This window comes from Polypterus senegalus, chromosome 11 (genome assembly GCF_016835505.1).
Source record: "Polypterus senegalus isolate Bchr_013 chromosome 11, ASM1683550v1, whole genome shotgun sequence".
In the NCBI taxonomy this organism is placed as follows: Eukaryota; Metazoa; Chordata; class Cladistia; order Polypteriformes; family Polypteridae; genus Polypterus; species Polypterus senegalus.
The window spans coordinates 116,498,152-116,519,336 of NC_053164.1; the positions used below are offsets into that span (position 1 = coordinate 116,498,152).

The window sequence follows — 21,185 nt, forward strand, 5'->3', positions numbered from 1 at the left end:
TAGTGTCATGGTTTTGAGACTAATAGGCTCCCTTTATTCAAAGAATCTATTCTAAAACTTTGATAAAATTAGAATAAAAGCTACCAATCCATCAGTCACTTTCCAACCTGCTATATCCTCACAGGGTCACTGCTGTAGCCAATCCCAGGGCTCCAGCCCACCGCATGGCACACACACCAAGGACAATTTAGGATTACCAACGCACCTAACCTGCACGTCTTTGGGAGGAAACCAGAGCACCCAGAGGAAACCCATGCAGACACGTGGAGAACATGCAAACTCCACACAGGGAGGACCCGGAAAGCGAACCCGGGTCTCCTAACTGCGAGGCAGCAACACTACCACTGTGCCACTGTGCCACCATGCCCCAATCCATCAGTTTTTGTTTTGTTTTGTTTTTGCAAATGTCATCAATCCATTTATGTTGTGCGTCTACTTTTTCCATTGCTGACTGCAAGGACAATAGCCTCAATGTCATAATCTGAATCTTCATGTTATTTTACTTTTGTATCAGATATTTTTGATGGAAACCAGTACTAATAAAAGGATAAGAATATGTCTTTGGATACAACATAAACTCCACAGAATATGTAGTGATAATATTCAGAACTTCATTCAGCTCTTGTGTGGTTTAAAGTGGTCTCTTCTATTCACCACTGAACATCAGAAATAATCAAGAGCTTATTCTGTCATGATCTGGTTTTCTATTTATTATTTTAAATTGCTTTTTAATTTTTCTTTCCGCTTTCCCTTTTTGTACTTATAAACACTTTGAAATCATTTCAGTTCGTTTTTTTTGTGTCTGGCATCCCCTGAATCACCTGTATGAGAAAACCCTCCACATATGACATACTGTTCAACATGTCTTGATGTCTAGTTTTGCAAGATGTTGAGCTTTATGGGGTTGCCCTCTATTCTGACATTCTAAACATGAAAAACCCCTCATTTTAAGCCTTATTTGGACTATATTAGTTACAGGAATTTATAATTGTATGCAGAAAATTATAACGAAGAGGGAACCAATAGGTGTCTTCAGCAAAAATGATGATTAGAAGGACTCGAAATTGTGCATTCCACATCAACTGACCCCAGGGGTTCAGCCCCTAATGAAAAAGAAGGGTCCAAGTTCCTTGTCTTCAAAAAACTTTGGAAAAATCAGGCTATTTTAAGGTTTCTGATCATGCATTTGATAATATTTTCATATTTGACTCTATATCAGTGGTCCTAGCCCTCTAAGGCCAGGTTTATACTTCACACAACACAACGCATGCTCCAGCGGACGCTACTGCTATGCAAGGTTTGTACTGTTCATAATTGCACACGTACTTTACGTAAATCTGGAAGATTCCACCAGGTGGCAGTGTGAGATATCATCACAGTTCGAACAGGTTCGGCTTTGCTGTGTTGTGAATTGCCTGAAACACCCATTAAATTCCAAGGACACCTTGCCGCAATATCGCTAAAAAGGATGTTTAATGATTAAATCCATCAATCTGGGGAACATTGGGCAAGCATCAGGTGCGAGACAGAAATAATCCCTGGACAAGGCTTCAGCTCATCACAAGGTGAACACAAGCACACACATACGCTAGCGTCATTTTAGCATCACCAAATCCCCAAACCTTCATGTCTTTCAAAGGAAAGCAGAGCACACTGTGGAAACCCACCAGGAAAGCATGCAAACTCCAGGCAGGAAATACAAGGGATGTGACTCCCAGCTAGGCAGACCGTGCTGCCACAACATGTGTAATTATTATCAGTATTCATTATTTAAAAGAAGTTAACAACTTATCTGTAGCATATAACATACATACTTTAATGCATTTCATCATGAAAATGATATCAAGTATAAATCTAAGTATTCTAAATGTACGGAGAGCTGGAATATCATAAATGTAATGTGTTCTCTGTGGTGATTGCTGCTGTCAGTTCAGACGGAAGCCCCAGAAGCATGTAGCAATTAACAACTGGGTCGGTTTTAAGATGACATTTATGACAGTGTACTTTAATGATAAAGTAAACTACTGTACGAGGTTAAAGTGGACATTTGGAGATTAAGCCTGAAATATCCACTTTAATCACAAAATCCACCTTTTCACCATGTCCTTAATTTTTTTTCTCTGTGGCTCAAATACGCTGCCATACATTCTGATGCTGTTATGATGGTGCAAAAAAAAAAAGAAGATGGCATGTGAGACCTTTAAATTGTATCACGTCATTACGTTGGGGAATATGTGACGCTTGAATATAAAAGCACCACAAATGCATTTGTATGTCAGCATTTTGTAGATGGTAAACAGAGACTCTGACATCACATTCCGACTTTTATCTCACTGCACCATCTGACTTTTTGCTGGTACTGCAACTCACACATGCGTTGCGTTAATTTCTGAGAGCGTGCTCTGAGGACACATCAGATGAACGCTGGAAACGCATGGCAGCCATGATGCGTGTGCTTACATGTTCTGAGCTTGAAGTATAAATGAGCCCTAAGACCCATTCCCCTAAGGTAAAAAAGACATATTTTAAACATAAGCATGTGGGGTATCGTTTTAGTCATCAAAGTCATTGATTATGAATATAACATTATTTTTGGTTTTTGATCCTATATTAGGGATATAGCCTATGGACCTCTATCAGAGTGTTAAAAATGGCAACTTACAAAATTACAGTTGAGAATATTTAGACTTAAGAAATTTAAATTGAAGCTCACATTTTAATATTTCAATTATTTGGCTCAGCAATTCTTGTTTATTATGTACTTTTACCTCATAAAATAAATGCCAGAATAGCACTGCTCATGACATCACTGCCACAAAGGTATAAAGGTCTGCACTGTGCAATTCCTAGTTATCTACATTTGAGGATACATTTCAAAGCTTTCACAAGTCCAGTTCAATATTTATTCTGTTCTTAGTGCTATATGAAATAACATTAGGTAAAAGATCAGACTTTTTACAGTATCAAACTTACCCTCTACTTTTGGACTTTTAATTCAGTTGTGCTTTATTTTATGTGTAACACAATACATTCTGCTGAAAGTTTTGTACTCAAAGCTGAAATAGCCAAGTTTCAAGAGCCAAGGCGGACTAGTATCTAATAACATTTGCTTGACAAAACCAAAAGAAACTTCAACTTCTCTCAGACACACTGAATAACGCCACCATGTTTTTCCAGGTCACTGCTGGTGTCTTGTGTATAGCAATGGTGCGTTGTTGCCAACAACACATTCCTGGCAAGAGTATCCAGAGACTCCAGTACATTCAGAACAGCGCTGCCAGGATCCTGAAGAGGGTGTGAAAGCATAGCCACATCACTCCTATCTTGAAAACCCTTCACTGGCTCCCTGTACCACTTAGAATTGAGTACAAGGTTTCCCTCCTTACCCATAAGTGCATCTATGGATCTGCTCCCCTGTATCTACAGGAACTCCTTATCCCTCATACTTCCTCACGCACCCTCCACTCTGTGCATATTAACATTCTTCAAGTTCCTAGAACTAAGCTTAGCAGTATGGGTGATAGAGCCTTTACTTCGGTGGTGCCGAGGCTGTGGAATTCTCTCCCTGACTACCTGAGAGCCCCACAGTCGAGTGATGCTTTCATACGAAACCAAAAAACTTATCTTTTTAGAAAGGCATTTTGTTAAATTATTTCTACGGATTATCTTGTTTGTTAATTTACTCTTTTTTTGTAGCACTTTGAGATTGTTAAATATGAAGTGCAATATAAATAAAATTTATTATTATTAAAAAAAAAATTATTATTAACAATTTACTTCCTAACATTCTACATGGAACATTATCACCAAGCCACTAACTAAAGGTGTCAGTAGAGCAGCTGCTTTGCAGAAGTTTGAGAATACAATCTCAAATCAAGGTCAGTGATTAGTTATAAAACATTTTCTTGGTAGTTTGGAATTATCATGTGCTTTTTCGATTTTCAACGAGCGTATTGAGTAAGTTGTTGTGGTTTTATTTTTATTTTTCTGGTTTCGACCCCACTCAAGCTAAGGTTAATTCAGTGCTTCACTTCTGAACCAATTAACTAAATAATGTAGCAAATGCTGTGTTTACTGTGAAAATACAAGCTCCTAGCTGACAGAGCAACCTCATAAATCACATGCTAATTCTTTACCTTCACAGGGGCACAAAGCCATATATATGTATATATAGTATATATATATACTAGCAAAATACCCGCGCTTCGCAGCGGAGAAGTAGTGTGTTAAAGAAGCAATGAAAAAGAAAAGGAAACATTTTGAAAATAACGTAACATGATTGTCAATGTAATTGTTTTGTCACTGTTGTGAGTGATGAGTGTTGTTGTCATATATATATATATACATATATATATACACACATATATATACATGTATATATATTTATTTATTTACACACACACATAAACATATATATATACATATCTATACATATACACATATATACACATATATACATACACATATATATCTACATATATACACATACATATGCATACACACATACATACATACACACACATATATACACACAAATACATATATATACATATACATACATATCTACATATATACACACACAGCTATTTCGTATCAGTGCAATACGCTGTTTGTTAAAACGGATGACACCCGCTCTTACGTGCAAGTCTGTGTGGATACTATGAACTATCGTATTTGTTCAAGTTCTTTTAAATTTTAAATAGAAGGAATTTTTATTTAGTCGACAGAAATATCTTTGGTAGGAATGGTAAAACAGACAGGAATATTATTCCTGAATAAATCAACTCAAACCTTAAACAACTTATAATATTTTGCTCTCCATAAAAATATATCCTGTCTAAATTATACAAGTTAGAAATAAAGTAAGCGTTAAAAGAACAAACATTCAAATTTCTTTACTCTTATGTAATTTTATATAAAAATAAACTTAGATTTTAAATATCCCAAAAGATTTTGCTCTCCATAAAAATATATCCTGTCAAAATTATACAAATTCAAATATGAACATGCTGCATAACAAAACCTGGAAATATAAATAAAATGTGTTCCTTTCAGCAATAACAAATCAAATCATTCAGTTGTCTTTGCTCATATGTCATTTTAGAGCTGGACGCCTGGCATCTTTTTTTGGCAACAGGTTCGTTTCTGTTTGGTGTGAGGTTCTGTGTTGTGGAGATTCTCAGGATGGATTGCAGGTGCTCATCAGTGAGGCGACTCCTGTGTGCTGTTTTGTTAGTCTTTATCACTAAGAAGAGCTTCTCACACAGATATGTGCTACCAAACATGCACAAGGTTCGAGCCGCATGTAGACGGACTTTTTGTTCTTCAAAGTCACCAAAGCGCCGTGCAAACTCAGTGCGCGCTCAGTTTATCAGCAAAGTGCGATTTGGGAACACCGTAGTGACGACTTGGTTTAACATTACTTGGCAACAGGGTTGCACTGGTGCATTTGTGTCTCCCATAAAAGCAGCTTCACTTGAAATCACTTTGTGATTGTGCACGGGTAAAAAGTGTCAGATTCTTATTTAATTCTTCTGCTTTCTGTATCTTCTGCATTGCATTCAGGTTACCCTGATGTTTTGTCTCATAGTGCCGTCTTAGATTAAATTCTGTAATTACAGCCACATTAGCTCCACAAATGAGACACACGGGTTCAGTAAACATATACTCAGCCTCCCATCGGTTTTAAAGGCTCTATTTTCAGAATCAACTTTTCTCTTCAGCATCGTGTGAGCTAGCCGCAATAACTTGCAGCATCATAAGCTAGACTTGATTAACGTGGTAAGTGAGTTGGCAAGGCAGCTGAAGCGTTGCATTGCATTATGGGATCTGTAGTTTATTGTGTTACCAGCGCTTCATATACCCGGGCCATTAATAACAATAATACAGTATATAAAATGATCTCGGGCGGATATAATTACGCCGGGCGGATGTGGCCCTGGCCCTTGAGTTTGACACATATGGACTAAATAGAACTTGAAAAGATATATTTTTCAAATGTGATCGCGCAATTCAGATAGAGTTGACGAACTACAGCCTGCATGCCTCAATAAGTCATCCTCCCTCGCTCTTACTTTTTACCGTTCATCTAATGAATACACTGAGTATGGCTTTACCAAAACAATCATTGATGGCGAATAAAGTATCCATTATTCGAGTATGTAGATCGGGATATATATATACATATATATATACCAGCGTATCAGCGAGAGTAGTGTGTTAAAAAGCTAGAAAAGAAAAGGGAACATTTTAAAAATAACGTAACATGACTGTCAATATACAGTATTTGTTTTGTGAGTGTTACTGAGTGTTGCTGTCATCAAGGATTTGATTATCATTATTTCTTTCAATCAGGTTCGTATTTGTAGGATGTGTTGTGTTCAAGTTACATTCCGTGTTTGTCAATCGTTGTAAAGATGACAGGTTTCATTCATCGATTCGTTTCTTACTGCATCAATAAACAGCTCGTCTTCTTCTTTATCTGAGACCTGACACACTGCATGCACGGGTTTTTTACACTGTCTTCCTTTAGCGGGACATTGACTTTTTCCACCGTGTGCTTTGTTTCGCAGTAGCTGGATTTATGAATATGCTTGTATCAGGCGCTTCATATTTTTGCTGCCTTTTCAATTGTGTAATTCGGTTTTGTTCAGCTCTTTGGAACTGTTGCTTTTTATCTGTGCACTGCGTCAGTTCACGTGAGCCGCTCGGTGTACATGCATCGAAGGTTCCCAGCTGTGCTGGTGCCATCTCGTGCTATGTCCATGGCTGTATTTAATGTTACCTTAGTCCTGGCACTTAAAACTTTCTCTCGCAGTTTCGCTGAGTTTGTGTCAAACACCACCCTGACCATCTCATCTTCCTCTCCATAAGCACAGTCCTTCACCCGTGAATATTTAGTGGGAGTTTGCTATTGGATTGCCGCTGACGGACGGCCTTATATGGGGAGGCACTAAATTACAAACGCCAGCGGCAGCCTGTCTATGAACTTAATTTAAAGTGTAGGTTTACATCGTGCTTTGTTTCAGTAGCAGAACTCATGAATATGGTTGTATATGTCACTTTCGCTCGCTTCTTATTGTTTCGCTGCCTTCTCAATTATATAATGCATGTCTTCCTGGTTTTCTATGTACTGCGTGATTACGTGAAGGCGTGATGATGTCACACGAAACTCCGCCCCCACGGCGTTCAAGATCATCTCCATTACAGTAAATGGAGAAAAACAGCTTCCAGTTATGACCATTACGCGTAGAATTTCGATATAAAACCTGCCCAACTTTTGTAAGGAAGCTGTAAGGAATGAACCTGCCAAATTTCAGCCTTCTACCTACACGGGAAGTTTGAGAATTAGTGATGAGTGAATGAGTGAGTGAGTGAGTGAGGGCTTTGCCTTTTATTAGTATAGATATATATATATATATACTGCAGGAAATTCACATTAAACAGGCTGAGGTGTGTGTGACAGATTGCCTGCTTATGAACTGGCCTCCTTGAATGCTACCATATTATTTTACTAGAAGTTAAAAACCCTGTTAAAACCCCTGTAGACAGACTATAAAAGAATAGTGGCAGAATACAATCATATGAACTAATGTTTGATAAGAATCAAAATAAAACAAAATAGTTTAGTTTGACATACAAATTAGCTCCACATTATTAGACTTGCTACAATTCAGAAAAAAATATTACAATTGACTGTAAACAAAATATTTTAGTCCTCTATGGAACTGAAATGTGTAGCTGTTGTCTTCAGCCTGACCACTTTTGAGTCAAACCTTCTGAGGTTAAAGAGGAAGAGAAAATGGGTAAAAGCAAATGAAGTGTTTGTTAGACAAGTGGGGTGCAATGAGAGTGTTGATGTTTCAGTTTTGAAACTAACTATAAACAGATGATGCTTTTTCAACCATAAAGAAGCAGATCACAGGAGAGAAATACTACTGCATAAATTACACTACATTCAGTCTCCAAAAATTGTAAGTGAGATGACTATAAAGTTTCATTATCTTCCTACTTCTGAGATTCATTAAGAGTCCTGATGTTAGTTCAGAACTGATCTGCAGGTTCTCAACATGTAGGTCCTAGCTCTACTGATGTGGTGTTGTATTCAGATTGAAGAAAGTAGGGTAGAGAGTACTTTGAAAGTATTCTGTCTCTGACAAATCTACCACTCACTAAAATCTGAACAATATTTAAAAACATGCAACATTAGTAACTTTTGAAGAAGACTGTCTGCTTTAAGTGGATAGACTATCAAGCATAATCATTTGTCATCAGCTATTTTTGAAATGTTACGTTGTGCGTTTTGTAGATACCAGGCACTCAAAGTAGATCTTTTGTGTTACATTTTTTCTTTATTTATACTATGTTTGTAATTATTGTGTATTGTACCGGGTTCAAAATTGGAAGTGCGATTCAAAGACTGTAAGTGCTATGCTTATATAACCTAGTGTAAACATAAAGATCAGAAGTAGGAGTGATAAACTGAATATGCATTGATCCATTTCAATACTGTACTACTCATCTCAACCCTCCAACTCCCATCCATCCTTTGACCAGTGTGAAGGACAGCCGGGTCCCATGCCCGGCAGGGACGCCCCTGCTGCTTATGTTCCGGGGGAGCCACCATGGGCACTCCAGTACCTTCCCCGGGACGCTTGGTGGCAGCCTCCATGGCTGACGGTGATTCCCCAACCACCCGCAGGGCTCCATGGGAGATGGAGTCCGCCACACCCTGGTTGGCGGCTTGGATGGCCACTAGGGGCAGCCTGGCTGGACGAAGCTTCAGCCCCACTTGGAGGTGCAATTAGGACCAGGTGGTCAAGCACCTGGAACACTTCCGGGTGGTTTATAAAAAGGGCCAGCCACCACCACTCGAGGAGCCAGGGTCAGGAGGAGGAGGACTACGCTTGTGGAGGAGTGGTGGTAAAGGAAGAGAAGTGTGTTGTGCTATAGTGTTTTGTGCTTTGGAACTGTGTTTGGGCTGTGTGGCACGGGGAGGACGTCTTTGTGTTTTTATACGTGCCTCCGTGTCTTTCTGTGTCGGGTCAGGCGCCTATATAATGCCTTTGTTACACCAGCTATGGTGATTTTAAGTTGGCTTCATAAATCATCTTTACACATACCCATCAGTTCCATCTAAGAGATAGCTGGTGATGATAATGATGGATCTAAATTAAAGTGGCAATACAAGCTGTTAAACGTTTTGTATCACTTATGCATTCACCATTCCAAGGTCTTGATGGAATCCACATTACCCCTCTTGGATCTGAGGTTCCATGACTGAGTAGAGTCTCCTTTCTAGTACCCTGGTATAAGCTTTTGCAGGAAGGCTGAAAAGTGTGATTCCCCAGATAGTCATGAGGATTCTGGAGGGGGTATGGGAGTACGATCAATCGGTCTATATGTGTTGTGTGGACTTAGAGAAGGTGTATGACTGTGTTCCTCGAGGGATTCTGTTGGAGGTACCGGGACAGTATGGAGTTCTGGGCCCCCTAATAAGGGATATTCTGTCCCTATATAATCACAGTGAGATCTGTATCTGCAGACTCTGAAAAATATCAGCACCGCTCCCAGTGGGTGTAGGACACTGCAAAGGCTGTACTTTGGCTCCTATTTATGTGATTATCATGGACAGGATATCACAGAGCAGTTGGAGAAGGGAGGGTGTCCAGTTCAACGGCCTTACCACTGATCTTTGCAGACAACGTGATCCTGTTGGCTTCATCAGGCTATGAACTCTATCACGCATTGGGACAGTGTGCAACCGACTGTAAAGCATCAGGGGTGAGAATCAGCACCTCCAAATCTGAGGTTATGGTCTTCAGTAGGAAAAAGGTGGAGTGTTCTCCCCAAGTAGGAAGTGAATTACTGCATCAAATGAAGTTTAGGTACCTTGGGGTCTTGTTCACAAATGAGGAGAAAATGGATGGTGAGATGTACAGACAGATTGGGGTGGCAAGCGCAGTTATAAGGTTGCTTTACCAATCTGTAGTGGTGAAGAAGGAGCCGTGTCAGAAGGCAAAGCTGTTAATTTACCAGTTGATCTATGTCTCTATTCTCACCTATGATCATAAGTTTTGAGTAATGACCAAAAGAATAAGATTGCAGGTACAAGTAGCCATAATGAACTTTTCTCCGCAAGGTTACTGGGTTTTTAGAAATAGGGTGGGAAGCACAGATATCTGGGAGAGGCTCTGGGTAGAGCTGCTGACTGTCTGCATTGAGAGGAGCCAATTGAGATGGTTTGGGCGTCTGATACAAATGCTTCCCAGATGCTTCCCCATGTAGGTTTTATGGGCACGACCAACTGAGAGGAGGCCTTGGGGAAGACACTGATGGCTTGGGAACACCTTGGATCCCACAGAATGAGTAAGCAAGTGTGGTTGGGGAAAGGGATGTATGGGCCTCACTGATAACAACCCAGTTTCAGATGGAAAACGTATGAATGATCGAATAAACATAAGCATTTATGTTCACTTACATGAAAAGATTAAAATTTCCAGTCCACTGTTCATTTTATGAGCAGCACCACAAAATTAAATATAATAAAAATCCTGTCATTGTTTTATTTGTACAAATTGCTCTGTTTTTAATTTCGATAAATTGAAGTGGCAGTTTTTTATTTCTCTTCTCATTTCCTTTTTTTTTTTACCTCATATTAGGTTGCACTACAGGTAGGAGGTCATGGTGAGCGGCTTCACCAGTGCAGAGAAGTAGTAGTGACAACTTTCAAGACTATACCTGTACAGGTGGATGGAGAGCCATGTCGACTAGCACCTTCTACCATGCATATTTCTCTTAGAAACCAAGCCAACATGGTGCAGAAGATTAAGAGACGCACATCTGTTCCTCTTCTAAATGAGTGAGTGGTAGGGGACTTCAAGCTGTTGTGCGCTTTGCAAATTTGGGTTCACATAATTAAACTTACATGCTCTAGTTGTTGCATTGTGTTAATCAGCAATCCATCAAAAGTCAATATATTTGTTTCTGGAATGCTGCTGTGGTTATTCAGTCCCTTACATTCAGCACTGTGTGATCCCCAAGGGGAATGTAGGAGTAAAACTACCATAATTTCAAATTATTTTCATCTACTAAAAAACTTAAGCAGAATCTATGGCTGAGCCCATACTGTGATACTTCCAGGCCATTGATGGTGTTGATTTACTGACACCTTAAGCATGATATGAAAATAATACATTAAAAGAAAGCTGCTCAGTGGCATCACAATTGGGCTGCTGTTCAAAAAGACCTTGCATGTTACATGCCAAATATTGTACAGTCTTAAATTGATCTCTCACTCACATTCTACAAATGAAGCATCGCCTATGTCATGCTCATGAATTAAATTATAGAATAAAGCTAAATGCAGTTCATAAATAAATAATTAAAAAATCCTAAACAGTTAAGCTATATACCTGACTCCTTGACCACTGATGAATCAATCTACATTATACATCATTCTGCACCTTTTAATTTTGCAAGTTGCTGTGTACTTATTTAGGTTCATTATGTTGCCCATGTGCTTTTTAATTATAGGCTACATCCACCACAACCTTAATCTAAATTAAGGGGGCCTGACAATGTTACATTATTTTCTTACAATTTAAAGTTAGTCTGGAGGATTTTACTATGGAAGAGAAGAGTAAATCAAATGTGTGCGGTGTGAGACTTTGTGTAGCTAGGCCACTTTTAGTTTCAGACAGTAGACCATAGTTTTGTGTATATAAACTATGAGACCACCAACCTGTTTTGTATAAAGAGTACAGCGATGTATTAAAGAGGCTGGTTTTGGGAAAACAGTACCAGTTTATGTTTTGTTCTTTTTTGGCTGTTTGGTTTCCATACTTTCTCAGGGGATTACAAATCCAAGCATTGAAATTACTATTAGGGCTAGCAACAATGAAGTATGCTAACCATTTTAACTGTGCCCAGTGTATAAGAGATCTGTGAAGTAATATTTCAAGTGGTCTCTGACCTAAAGATTATAAGGATACTTCTAACAATACTATATGTATTAATAATTTTAGTATAAACTCTTATTACTGATCATAGGTATATTTACAATGGGTAAAATAAAACTAAAAAAGACACGTTCTGCCAAAAATAAATAAACAAAGCATAGATGCCAAACAAAAAAGCTTTTTTTTTATTATATTTCATTATAAGTTACCATTTCTCTTTTGCGTTATCCAGTCCACACCTAAAATCATGTGATCTACAGTTTACATCTCAAAGATGAAAATAAGCTTGCTGAACTAATTGAGGGCACAAATTTATTTTCCAGTGTATCAGGTTTAGCTTTAAATATCTGTACATTTAAGTAATTTTCACTGAAATCTTTAGATTTTGAAACACAGAAAGAGTTTAGAATATGTGCTATCATTGTTCTGACCTATATTGTAGTGAACTAGAAAATAGCTGGTAATGAACTCTGAAGAATTAATATATATGTGAGGCTGTTAGTGTTAGAAAAAAATGATAAAATCATGCTATTTAAGGAGAATATTTATTATTAAAAATGTTGTGTTTATTGTAATTAATGTAATTACATACTGTATATGTGAAATACAGAGTGTGAAATGTTGCAGGAAAGGGGTTAACAATTTGTATCTCTCAGTCCCAAAAAACAAATCCATAATTAATGTTGTTCTTATGACAGAATTTTTCTGCTTTGCTTTGCTGAATGGATCCTGGGAGAAAAAACAGAGGAGAAAGTGCCTGTGAAAAATCCTTATATGGAATTTTTCCTCGTTTATCCCTCGTGTATCGCAGCAATAACCTAAATGACGTCACTGTTCTGTCACTGTTCATTACCTTTCATTACAGTTGGTTTCTCTGTCCAGTGCTAGTTTTTGGTAACCCTTACTTCTGTCTTCAAATACTATCTGATCTATTTACTCATAGTAAACATAACTTAGTCTTTTTAACTTTTCCTTAGACATTTTCTCCACCTTCATTGTAATATTTTTTCTGTTGTTCTGCTCAATCATGGCATTGTCTTTTTCCCTTTCTGTATGTCTCAACTATGCATCCTTTTGCTCTTTTTGCTCTTGCTCATAAACTTTAACCTGCATTGCTTTTGGACTGAAGTATTCAGAAGGTCTGTAATGCTGATGTGAGGCGTGTGTCTGCACCACCTGACTCCTTCAGTGTGTAAGTATACATCGCTTCTGCCCCTCGTGATATATAACCTTAAGACAAATAGTTCTATTTTAGTAGAAAAGTTTCCATTTTCCTTTGCGTCTTTGCCATCTGTATTTTTATTTATTTATTATTATTATCACTAACTTGTATTTTTCTATTATTATTCATTGGTTATGTCTCAAATGTTATTGTCTGTTTTATTTTACACTGAATTTTAATAAATCAGTTTGTTTAATGCCTTTAACATTAGATTGGAAAATAATGTATGTTATAAGTTATTTAAAGTGCTTTTTATTGTAACAAGTGTGGCAACTGTACCAAATACTAAATGTTAATGACTGCATAAAGAGAACGTTCTCTAACAGTTATCTCAGAGGACTTCAGGCTTTCCCACATTTAATAGTCAAGCTGTTAGTTTGTAATTCTGAATTGACCGTAATTCTGTTGGTGTGATTTTGTGTTTATGTGCACAGAAATGGATTGTTCTACCATCATGAGCTGTTTCCTGCCTTCACTGTCTGCTGCTAGACTGTCGCTCCGAGCAATCACAAATTTTATTCGTTATTAAAGAAAGTAGTAGGAAAATGGAGGATTACATACTCTCTCCATGTGATTTGCCAGAAATATGTTACAACATGACAGGGTCAGATTATAGTGACCTTGTGATATTTGTACTGCCACTGCAGCACAAGATGAATGTCTTGATAATACATTCATCACTTACTGCATGAGAAATTGACAAAGTCCTATACAAGATAAATTCTTGGCTTTCAATAAGACCTGGTGGTCAGGCCTCTGTGTCATGGTGCACATTTACTTTATGGAGGTGACACAGAGGTACTGTTGATGACAGTGGTTGTAGGAAAATAGAATTACTAAAGCTTTTTGGAAGTACAGGGGAACAACGAATTGTGAGAACTGGCTGATAATAGACAGGCTGTCCAAACAACTACATCAATGCTTTCTACCATAAATGGAGATCTGGTGGCCTCCATGGTTGGCCAGATAACAGCCCATGCTTATAGCTTGCAGAAGATGAACTGCATTTATAGAAAATAATTTAATTTAATTAATTACAAATGGCAAGAATTAATAATATGCAACATTTAAATTATGTTATTCATTACTATATTAGTCAGTCAGTCATCATTCTCCAGCCCGCTATATCCTAACTACAGGGTCACCGGGGTCTGCTGGAGCCAGTCCTAGCCAACACAGGGCGCAAGGTAGGAATCCCGGGCAGGACATCAACCCACCACAGGGCACACACACACACACCAAGCACACACTAGGGACAATTTAGAATCATCAATGCACCTAACCTGCATGTCTTTGGACTGTGGGAGGAAACCAGAGCACCCGGAGAAAACCCATGCAGACACGGGGAGAACATGCAAACTCCACACAGGGAGGACCTGGGAAGCAAATCCAGGTCTCCTTACTGCGAGGCACTGTGCCACTCTACCATATTATTGTCAATGCTAGATATCTCACCATATCTAATATTGCTGTATTTTTCTTATACTATCATTTAAATTAAAGTGATATGTTAATTACAAAATGTAGCCATTAAAAGCTACACTGTCCATTGAAAATACTTCTTTTTTTGACTGCTCCCATTAGGGGTCACCACAGGGGAACATCTTTTTCGATATGCTCACTAATCATCACCTCACTTCTTAACCTATCTTCCACTACTTTTGTTCCATAGCTTTATGCTGTGACTCATCATTTTTTTTCCCACTCTAGTTACTACAGTTCTCCCTTATTCTTAAATATCTGCACTAGGACACTTCTTTTACACTCCTCAGGCATCCTCTCACTTTCCAAAATTGCATTAAACAATCTGGTTAAAAACTCAACTGCTATCTTTCCTAAACACCTCCTTGCTTGGACAGGTATGTCATCTGGACCAACAGCCTTTCCATTTTCCATCCTCTTCATAGCTGTTCTTATTTCCTCTTTGTTAATCCATTGCACTTCCTGATTCATTATCTCCCCATCATCCAACCTTCTATTTCTCTCATTCTCTTCATTCATCTACCTCTCAAAGTACTCAATCCATCTGCTCAACACACCCTCTTCACTTGTGAGTACATTTCCATCTTTATATATCTTTATCCTTTATCACCCTAACCTGCTGTACATCTTTCCCAATTTGGTACAACTCATCATATGCCCTTTCTTTAGCCTTTGCCACCTCTCTCTTCACCTTATGCCTTATCTCCTTGTACTCATGTCTACTCTCTGTCTATTCTCTGCATCTCTCTGACTATCCCATTTCTTCTTCGACAACCTCTTCCTCTTTATACTCTCCTTTACTTTCCCATTCCACCACCAGGTTTCCTTATCCTCCTTCCACTGTCCAGATGTCACACCAAACACCCTTCTATATGTCACCCTACTTCTGCTGTAGTTGCCCAGTTATTTGTTAACTCTTCACTGCCACCCACTGCCTGTCTTACCTCCTCCCTGAACTCATACTTAAAATCTTCCTTTTTCAACTTCCACCATTTGATCTTTGGCTCTGTCCTCACTCTCCTCCTCTTTTTAATATCCAACATCATCCGACAGTCCACTATCCTATGCTGCCTAACTATGCTTACCCCTGCCACTGATTAACAGTTTCCAATCTCCTTCAGACTGATCCTACTGCATAGGATATAATCAACCTGTATACATTTTCCTCCACTCTTGTATATCACCCTGTGTACCTCCCTCTTCTTAAAATACATTTATTTTTGCCATAGTCATGTCCATCCTTTTTGCAAAATCTACTACCAGCTGACTTTCTGCATTCCTCTCCTTGACACCATACCTACCCATCACCTCCTCACCTCCTCTGTTCCCTTCACTCATATGTCTATTGAAATCCACTCCAATCACCACTTTCTCTCCCTTGGGTACACTCTTCACCACCACTTCATCCAACTCACTCCACAATTCTTCTTTCTCATCCATTGCACACCCAACTTGCAGGGCATGTGCACTAACAACATTCATTATCCTACCTTCAATTTCCAGCACTGATCATCACTCTGCCTGACACTCTTTTCACCTCCAAAACACTCTTTATATACTGTTCCTTTAGGATAACCCCTAACACATTTCTCTTCCCATCCACACCATGGTAGTACAATTTGAAGCCACCTCCGATACACCTGGCTATACTCTCCTTCCATTTTGTCTCTTGCATGCACAATATACCAGTCTTTCTTCTCTCCATCATATCTGCAAACTCTCTCTCCTGATCAGTCATACTGCCAACATTCAAAGTTCCTACCTTCACTTCCACTGTCTTCACCTTCATCTTCACCCTTTGTTTCCGCCAGCACCCTGTTGGTTAACACTACTGGTTGCGGCCATTGTTAACCCGGGCCTTGACTGATCCGGTATGGACATCTGTACTGTTGTCCGCATATAGATCTGCCAAAATTTATCACCGGATGCCCTTCCTGACATAAACCTCCCTGTTTATCTGGACTTGGGAGTGGCACACAGAAACACACTGGTTTGTGCTTCCCCTGTGGTTGGGTGTGTCCATTGAAAATAATAAGAAATAATATATCACATTTAAATTATTAAATCATTAGTCCACATTGTTCTTTTTTGTTAACAAAAGGCAAAAGGAAAAATATATGATAATAAAAAAGTAGGTTCTAAAAGTATCAAAAGTACTTAAGTATTTAACTAGCCTAATGTAATTTACAATGCAGTCCTTCTCATTTTTTAAAATTGGACACATTTCATTTTTCTGTTATCATAGATAAAGCATTACTTCTTGCTCTTGCTTGTCTCTGATGTATATTTTTTTATTTTACAATAATGAAATAAAATTCTAAACCTTTTCAAATTATCCCATAAGCTTCACATTTAAAGTCATATGTACTCATGAGCCATCACAGATGTTCTCAGCAACCAGTTCTGTAGGCTGCTTACAGTGCACACATTCTCCGGGATTGCCAAAGTCCATCTTGAACCAAGAATTTTAAATAAGACTTATTCAAGTGAGGTTTATTATTCATCTAAGCTTTGATTTCATAAGCATGGTTTTTGAAATGCACCCATGTTCTTCAGCCTTTTGGTGTTCAAAATAGACTAGACAAATAGTGTTGGAGAAGAAAATCAATATTGATTATTTACATCCCAATATGCAAGTATTATTCATGCACTGAGAACAAATATCACTACAAGGAGCATTATAGGCCTTTTCCCCTTGCAGTTAGTTAACAAAGAACTTTACTATTACATGAGAACTGAATCGTATTCAACACATTTTTTCTTGTGCATCAAAGTTTAATTTATTATGAAAACAGCACATTAATGGTCTATCTCATGACAACATATATTTATTCAAGTCCAAGAATCTTTTTTTCTAATCTAAATTATTCCTTGATAGTCTCTTAGTAATTCAGTAGTTTTTTTGTGGATTTCATTTAATTTAATGACTGAACTAGTTTATCTTTATCCCTTTTTTATACGTGGGCACTGATATATTGCCTTAGCACTGATGTATATTGTTAATGACGGTATGTTGATTTTCCATGGCACAGGGCTGCTTCCAAAGAAGGTCATATGTACTTCTGAATGTTTGAACTTTGATTAATGTAAAGAAAGGACTTTTGTGAATTCTCTTTACTTTTAATAATGAATCTTGTTTTTTTTTCTTTTGCCATTAATGAATCAATGGTTCTGATTCTTGTTACTAACATCTGCAGCACTGGCTGTTCTTCATATTAATTCTTTAGCTAGTTTATATTTCTACTGCTAAAAACCTGCAGATCATTTGATTCAAAAGGTTTGCAGTGCAACCCTACAACAAACAGAAAGAGAGTCATCTCACAAGCACTCACCCAGGTCTAAATTTAGACATTCATTGATGTGTGTTTAAGATACCATAACTACATATTGCTGGTATTACTGTGTAGACTGCTGAGATACTTGAAATCCACTTAAAAAATAAAAAAAAAGAATTAATTTGGATGCAAAGAATGGTTTAAGCATCAGGTTGAAGTCCCCAAAGTTCTAATGTTTCTTTGTGTCTAACTCAGATGAATAATGTACATGTAAGTTCTTTAACATATCTTTACCATCTGATTTAAGATAAGAATTGTTAATAACAAATTTTCAAATTTACAACTTTCTATGCTGTGAATGAGATATTTGTTCACTCCCTGAAATTAATTAGTTTTAATCACCGAAAACATTTACACCTTCGACAAAGAGAATGAAGCAGACTGGAAGGGCTATTGAATGTAAGTCAATCAAGGAAATAAAGAAGCAGAAAGAGTGAAGAAATTAAATAAAATCCATTTTGGCCACATTATTCCCAGGTTCAACAGGAAACTAGAGAATTTTCAGCATTCATGTAAAAGCATGTTATGTAGTAGCAGTACTTTCATGTATGCAGAGTACTGTGAACTTCTTGCATGTATCATAAAACCGTGTACAGTATAAAGTATTTTTTCATTTATATGATTGATATGTGAATGTATATACAGTATTTGTTATAAATTATATAAAATGTACAGTAACATTTTAAATGACATTTTTATTATTTCTCTTTTCAAAATAAATCAATAAATTAATACTAAAAATGGTAGCAGGCAGCACAGTTGTTAGCGCTGTCGTCTCATCTCTCCAAGACTTTGACTTGTATTCCAACCCTATTTACTATGTAGGTGGTGTTGGTACATTCCTCCTCATTTATGTTTTTTTTTCTTTTTATGGGTAATATGATCTGCCATCACATCTCAAACATTTTTTTTAAGTTATTTTCTTTAAATCAGGCTGGTTTGAGTGAGTGTGAATATAAGAATGCCATGTGATGATTCTTTTTTTTGGTTTATTCTTGCTTCATGTATGTTGTTCACATGCTAGTCTCAAAATTATTGAAACACTGCATTAAAACAAGCTGTCCTGGACAGGTGTACAGGCTAATACTTATGTTAAACACATTAAAAATACATTAGAAGATGGTCAATACAAGGCAAGCTTATTAGATAATACAACTTTTGAGAGGTCATTATTGAATACGTTAAAATGAAATAACATTTTCAAAAATTGTTGTGAAATGTAGGCAGAAAATGATTCATAATTAGCTTAGATGTTATTTAGTGTGTTGGAACAATTCCTGAATTCCAGAGTTCTTAAGTTATGCAGAATAAGCATCATCTGGGTTGATCACCTCAAGATATTTGAATAGCATGAACTGGACTTCAAAGCATTTGAAATGTTATAGAAGTTTAATAAAGCATGCAGGGCTATGGAAACAGGCGCTCAGAACTCTTTGTTTATCTTCATTATCCTGAATTACACAAGGAGAGGCAGAGTGTTTGATCATTTGAATGGTAGTAATGGCTGAGCAGCTGCATGTTGTTTAAACGGTAGTACATTCAGCTTTTACCATGTAAAAGAATATATTATTGTTGTTTAATGGGCTTTAGTAACCATGGAATAGTACTAGAACATCTAAGAAAGACAGGGCATGAAAATAACAGAATATATAGACAAGTAAAAATTTTGACTGCATTTGATGAGCAGTATTGAAGGAAAATAATATTATTAGCATGTCATAATATATTAGACTGTTTATAAATTCAGCTCGTTTACCGTATGTGTAAAGATTTCCCCTGCATGTGTTTTGATACAGAGCATCAATCACAAAGTCATTATTTTCATGCTGTAACATTCAAGATCATGATAATTTCATTTATTATTAAATAATACATTCATTTGAATCACAGCTTATGTTATCTGTATAATGTATGTAATTATACATGAACTTCAAGTGTTTTATTCATCGTTCTTTCTTCTTGTCATTTTTTGTAGTCCACATTCTCTTCCTGAACGTTTGCGGATTCGAGTGAACAGAATTAGCCTCAATGATTACGAAGTTCTGCAGTTTGACAAAAATCGACTGCGAGAAATATGTAAGTGAAAAGGCGAAAAGCAATTATGTAATACCATGAAACAAAAATAAAGAGTGCATTAAAGCAAAAAAGTTATAAGGGGCATGTTCCCTGTTCAGCAGTTATAAAAATGATTATTCTTCTTAGATTGTTTATTTTAAACATTGTTTTCTTATTCAGCCTTATGCCTTATAATTGAAATACAGTTCTACTCTAGAAACAGGATTTCAATCCCAAGACTTTAATATTTTGTATAGCCACATTTTGTAGCAATGGTTTAAGTACTGTGTGTCCCAGCTTTGCATGCTATAGGCAGTGATGGCTGATCCTGCTAGGCAAATTTGCTCAAAGTTGTATAGATTAGCTGGGTGATGCTTGAGCTCCACAATTTTTACATGATATCACAGATTCAGTTGTAATCAGAGTCTTAATTGGTCCATTGTAGGCCATTCACCTTTTTGTCCTTGAGTCTCTCCAAATTTACTTTGGCCTTGTGTTTATGGTCACTGTCCTACAAAAAGTTGAATATTCACCCATGTTGTTTTACAGTGGCTTAAACGGGTTCACTTGTGCCATTTTTTTGTATTTGTATATACATTCTTCCTTCTGTGTTACCCAGATACCTAGTCCCTGCCGATTATCATCCCCACAACATAATTCTTCCAAACTATATTTCACTTGGGATGAATAGTGTTACATTTGCATCACAAATATTTATTGGGACTTTGGCCAACTGTCTTGGCCTTATCTGACCAAAAAACCTTTCCCAGTGTCACATGTGCACCATTCTCATGAATCTGATAAGCTCCATTAATGGGTTTTTTTTGTGCCACTCTCACTTATAGACTACATACACAGTGTTATGTAGAGTTCTTCATATGACTGACTGGCACATTTTCAGTTTCAACTGCTTGCAGTGTTTGCTGGCCTCTCTGTGGTTTCACCTATGTGTCTCCTTGTTTTCTCAGGAACAACCTTTTACAGGCAGTTAATGGGTAGTCCACATCCTGGTGATTGAGGCCAAAGTGGCCATTGGGAGGGCACTCAAACGTTTGGATAATCTTTTGTGCAACTTTTCCTAATTTATGCTTTTGACTTCTTTAAAATGCTGTTTAGTCTTCATTTTCACAA

At 37.4% G+C, this 21,185-nt stretch overlaps 1 protein-coding gene across 10 annotated transcripts in view; it reads left to right on the forward strand.

Moving 5' to 3' along the window:
* dgki (diacylglycerol kinase, iota) overlaps positions 1-21,185 on the forward strand; it is a 288,696-nt gene that overhangs the window by 234,500 nt on the left and 33,011 nt on the right. For 8 of the 10 annotated variants that reach the window (XM_039769554.1, XM_039769556.1, XM_039769555.1 and 5 more), the window contains 3 exons: positions 10,662-10,861; positions 13,090-13,152; positions 19,975-20,075. In XM_039769554.1, the coding sequence (XP_039625488.1) occupies positions 10,662-10,861; positions 13,090-13,152; positions 19,975-20,075 (364 nt within the window). The remainder of the gene's footprint in view (positions 1-10,661; positions 10,862-13,089; positions 13,153-19,974; positions 20,076-21,185) is intronic. The other 2 variants (XM_039769560.1, XM_039769557.1) reach the window with 1 other exon arrangement.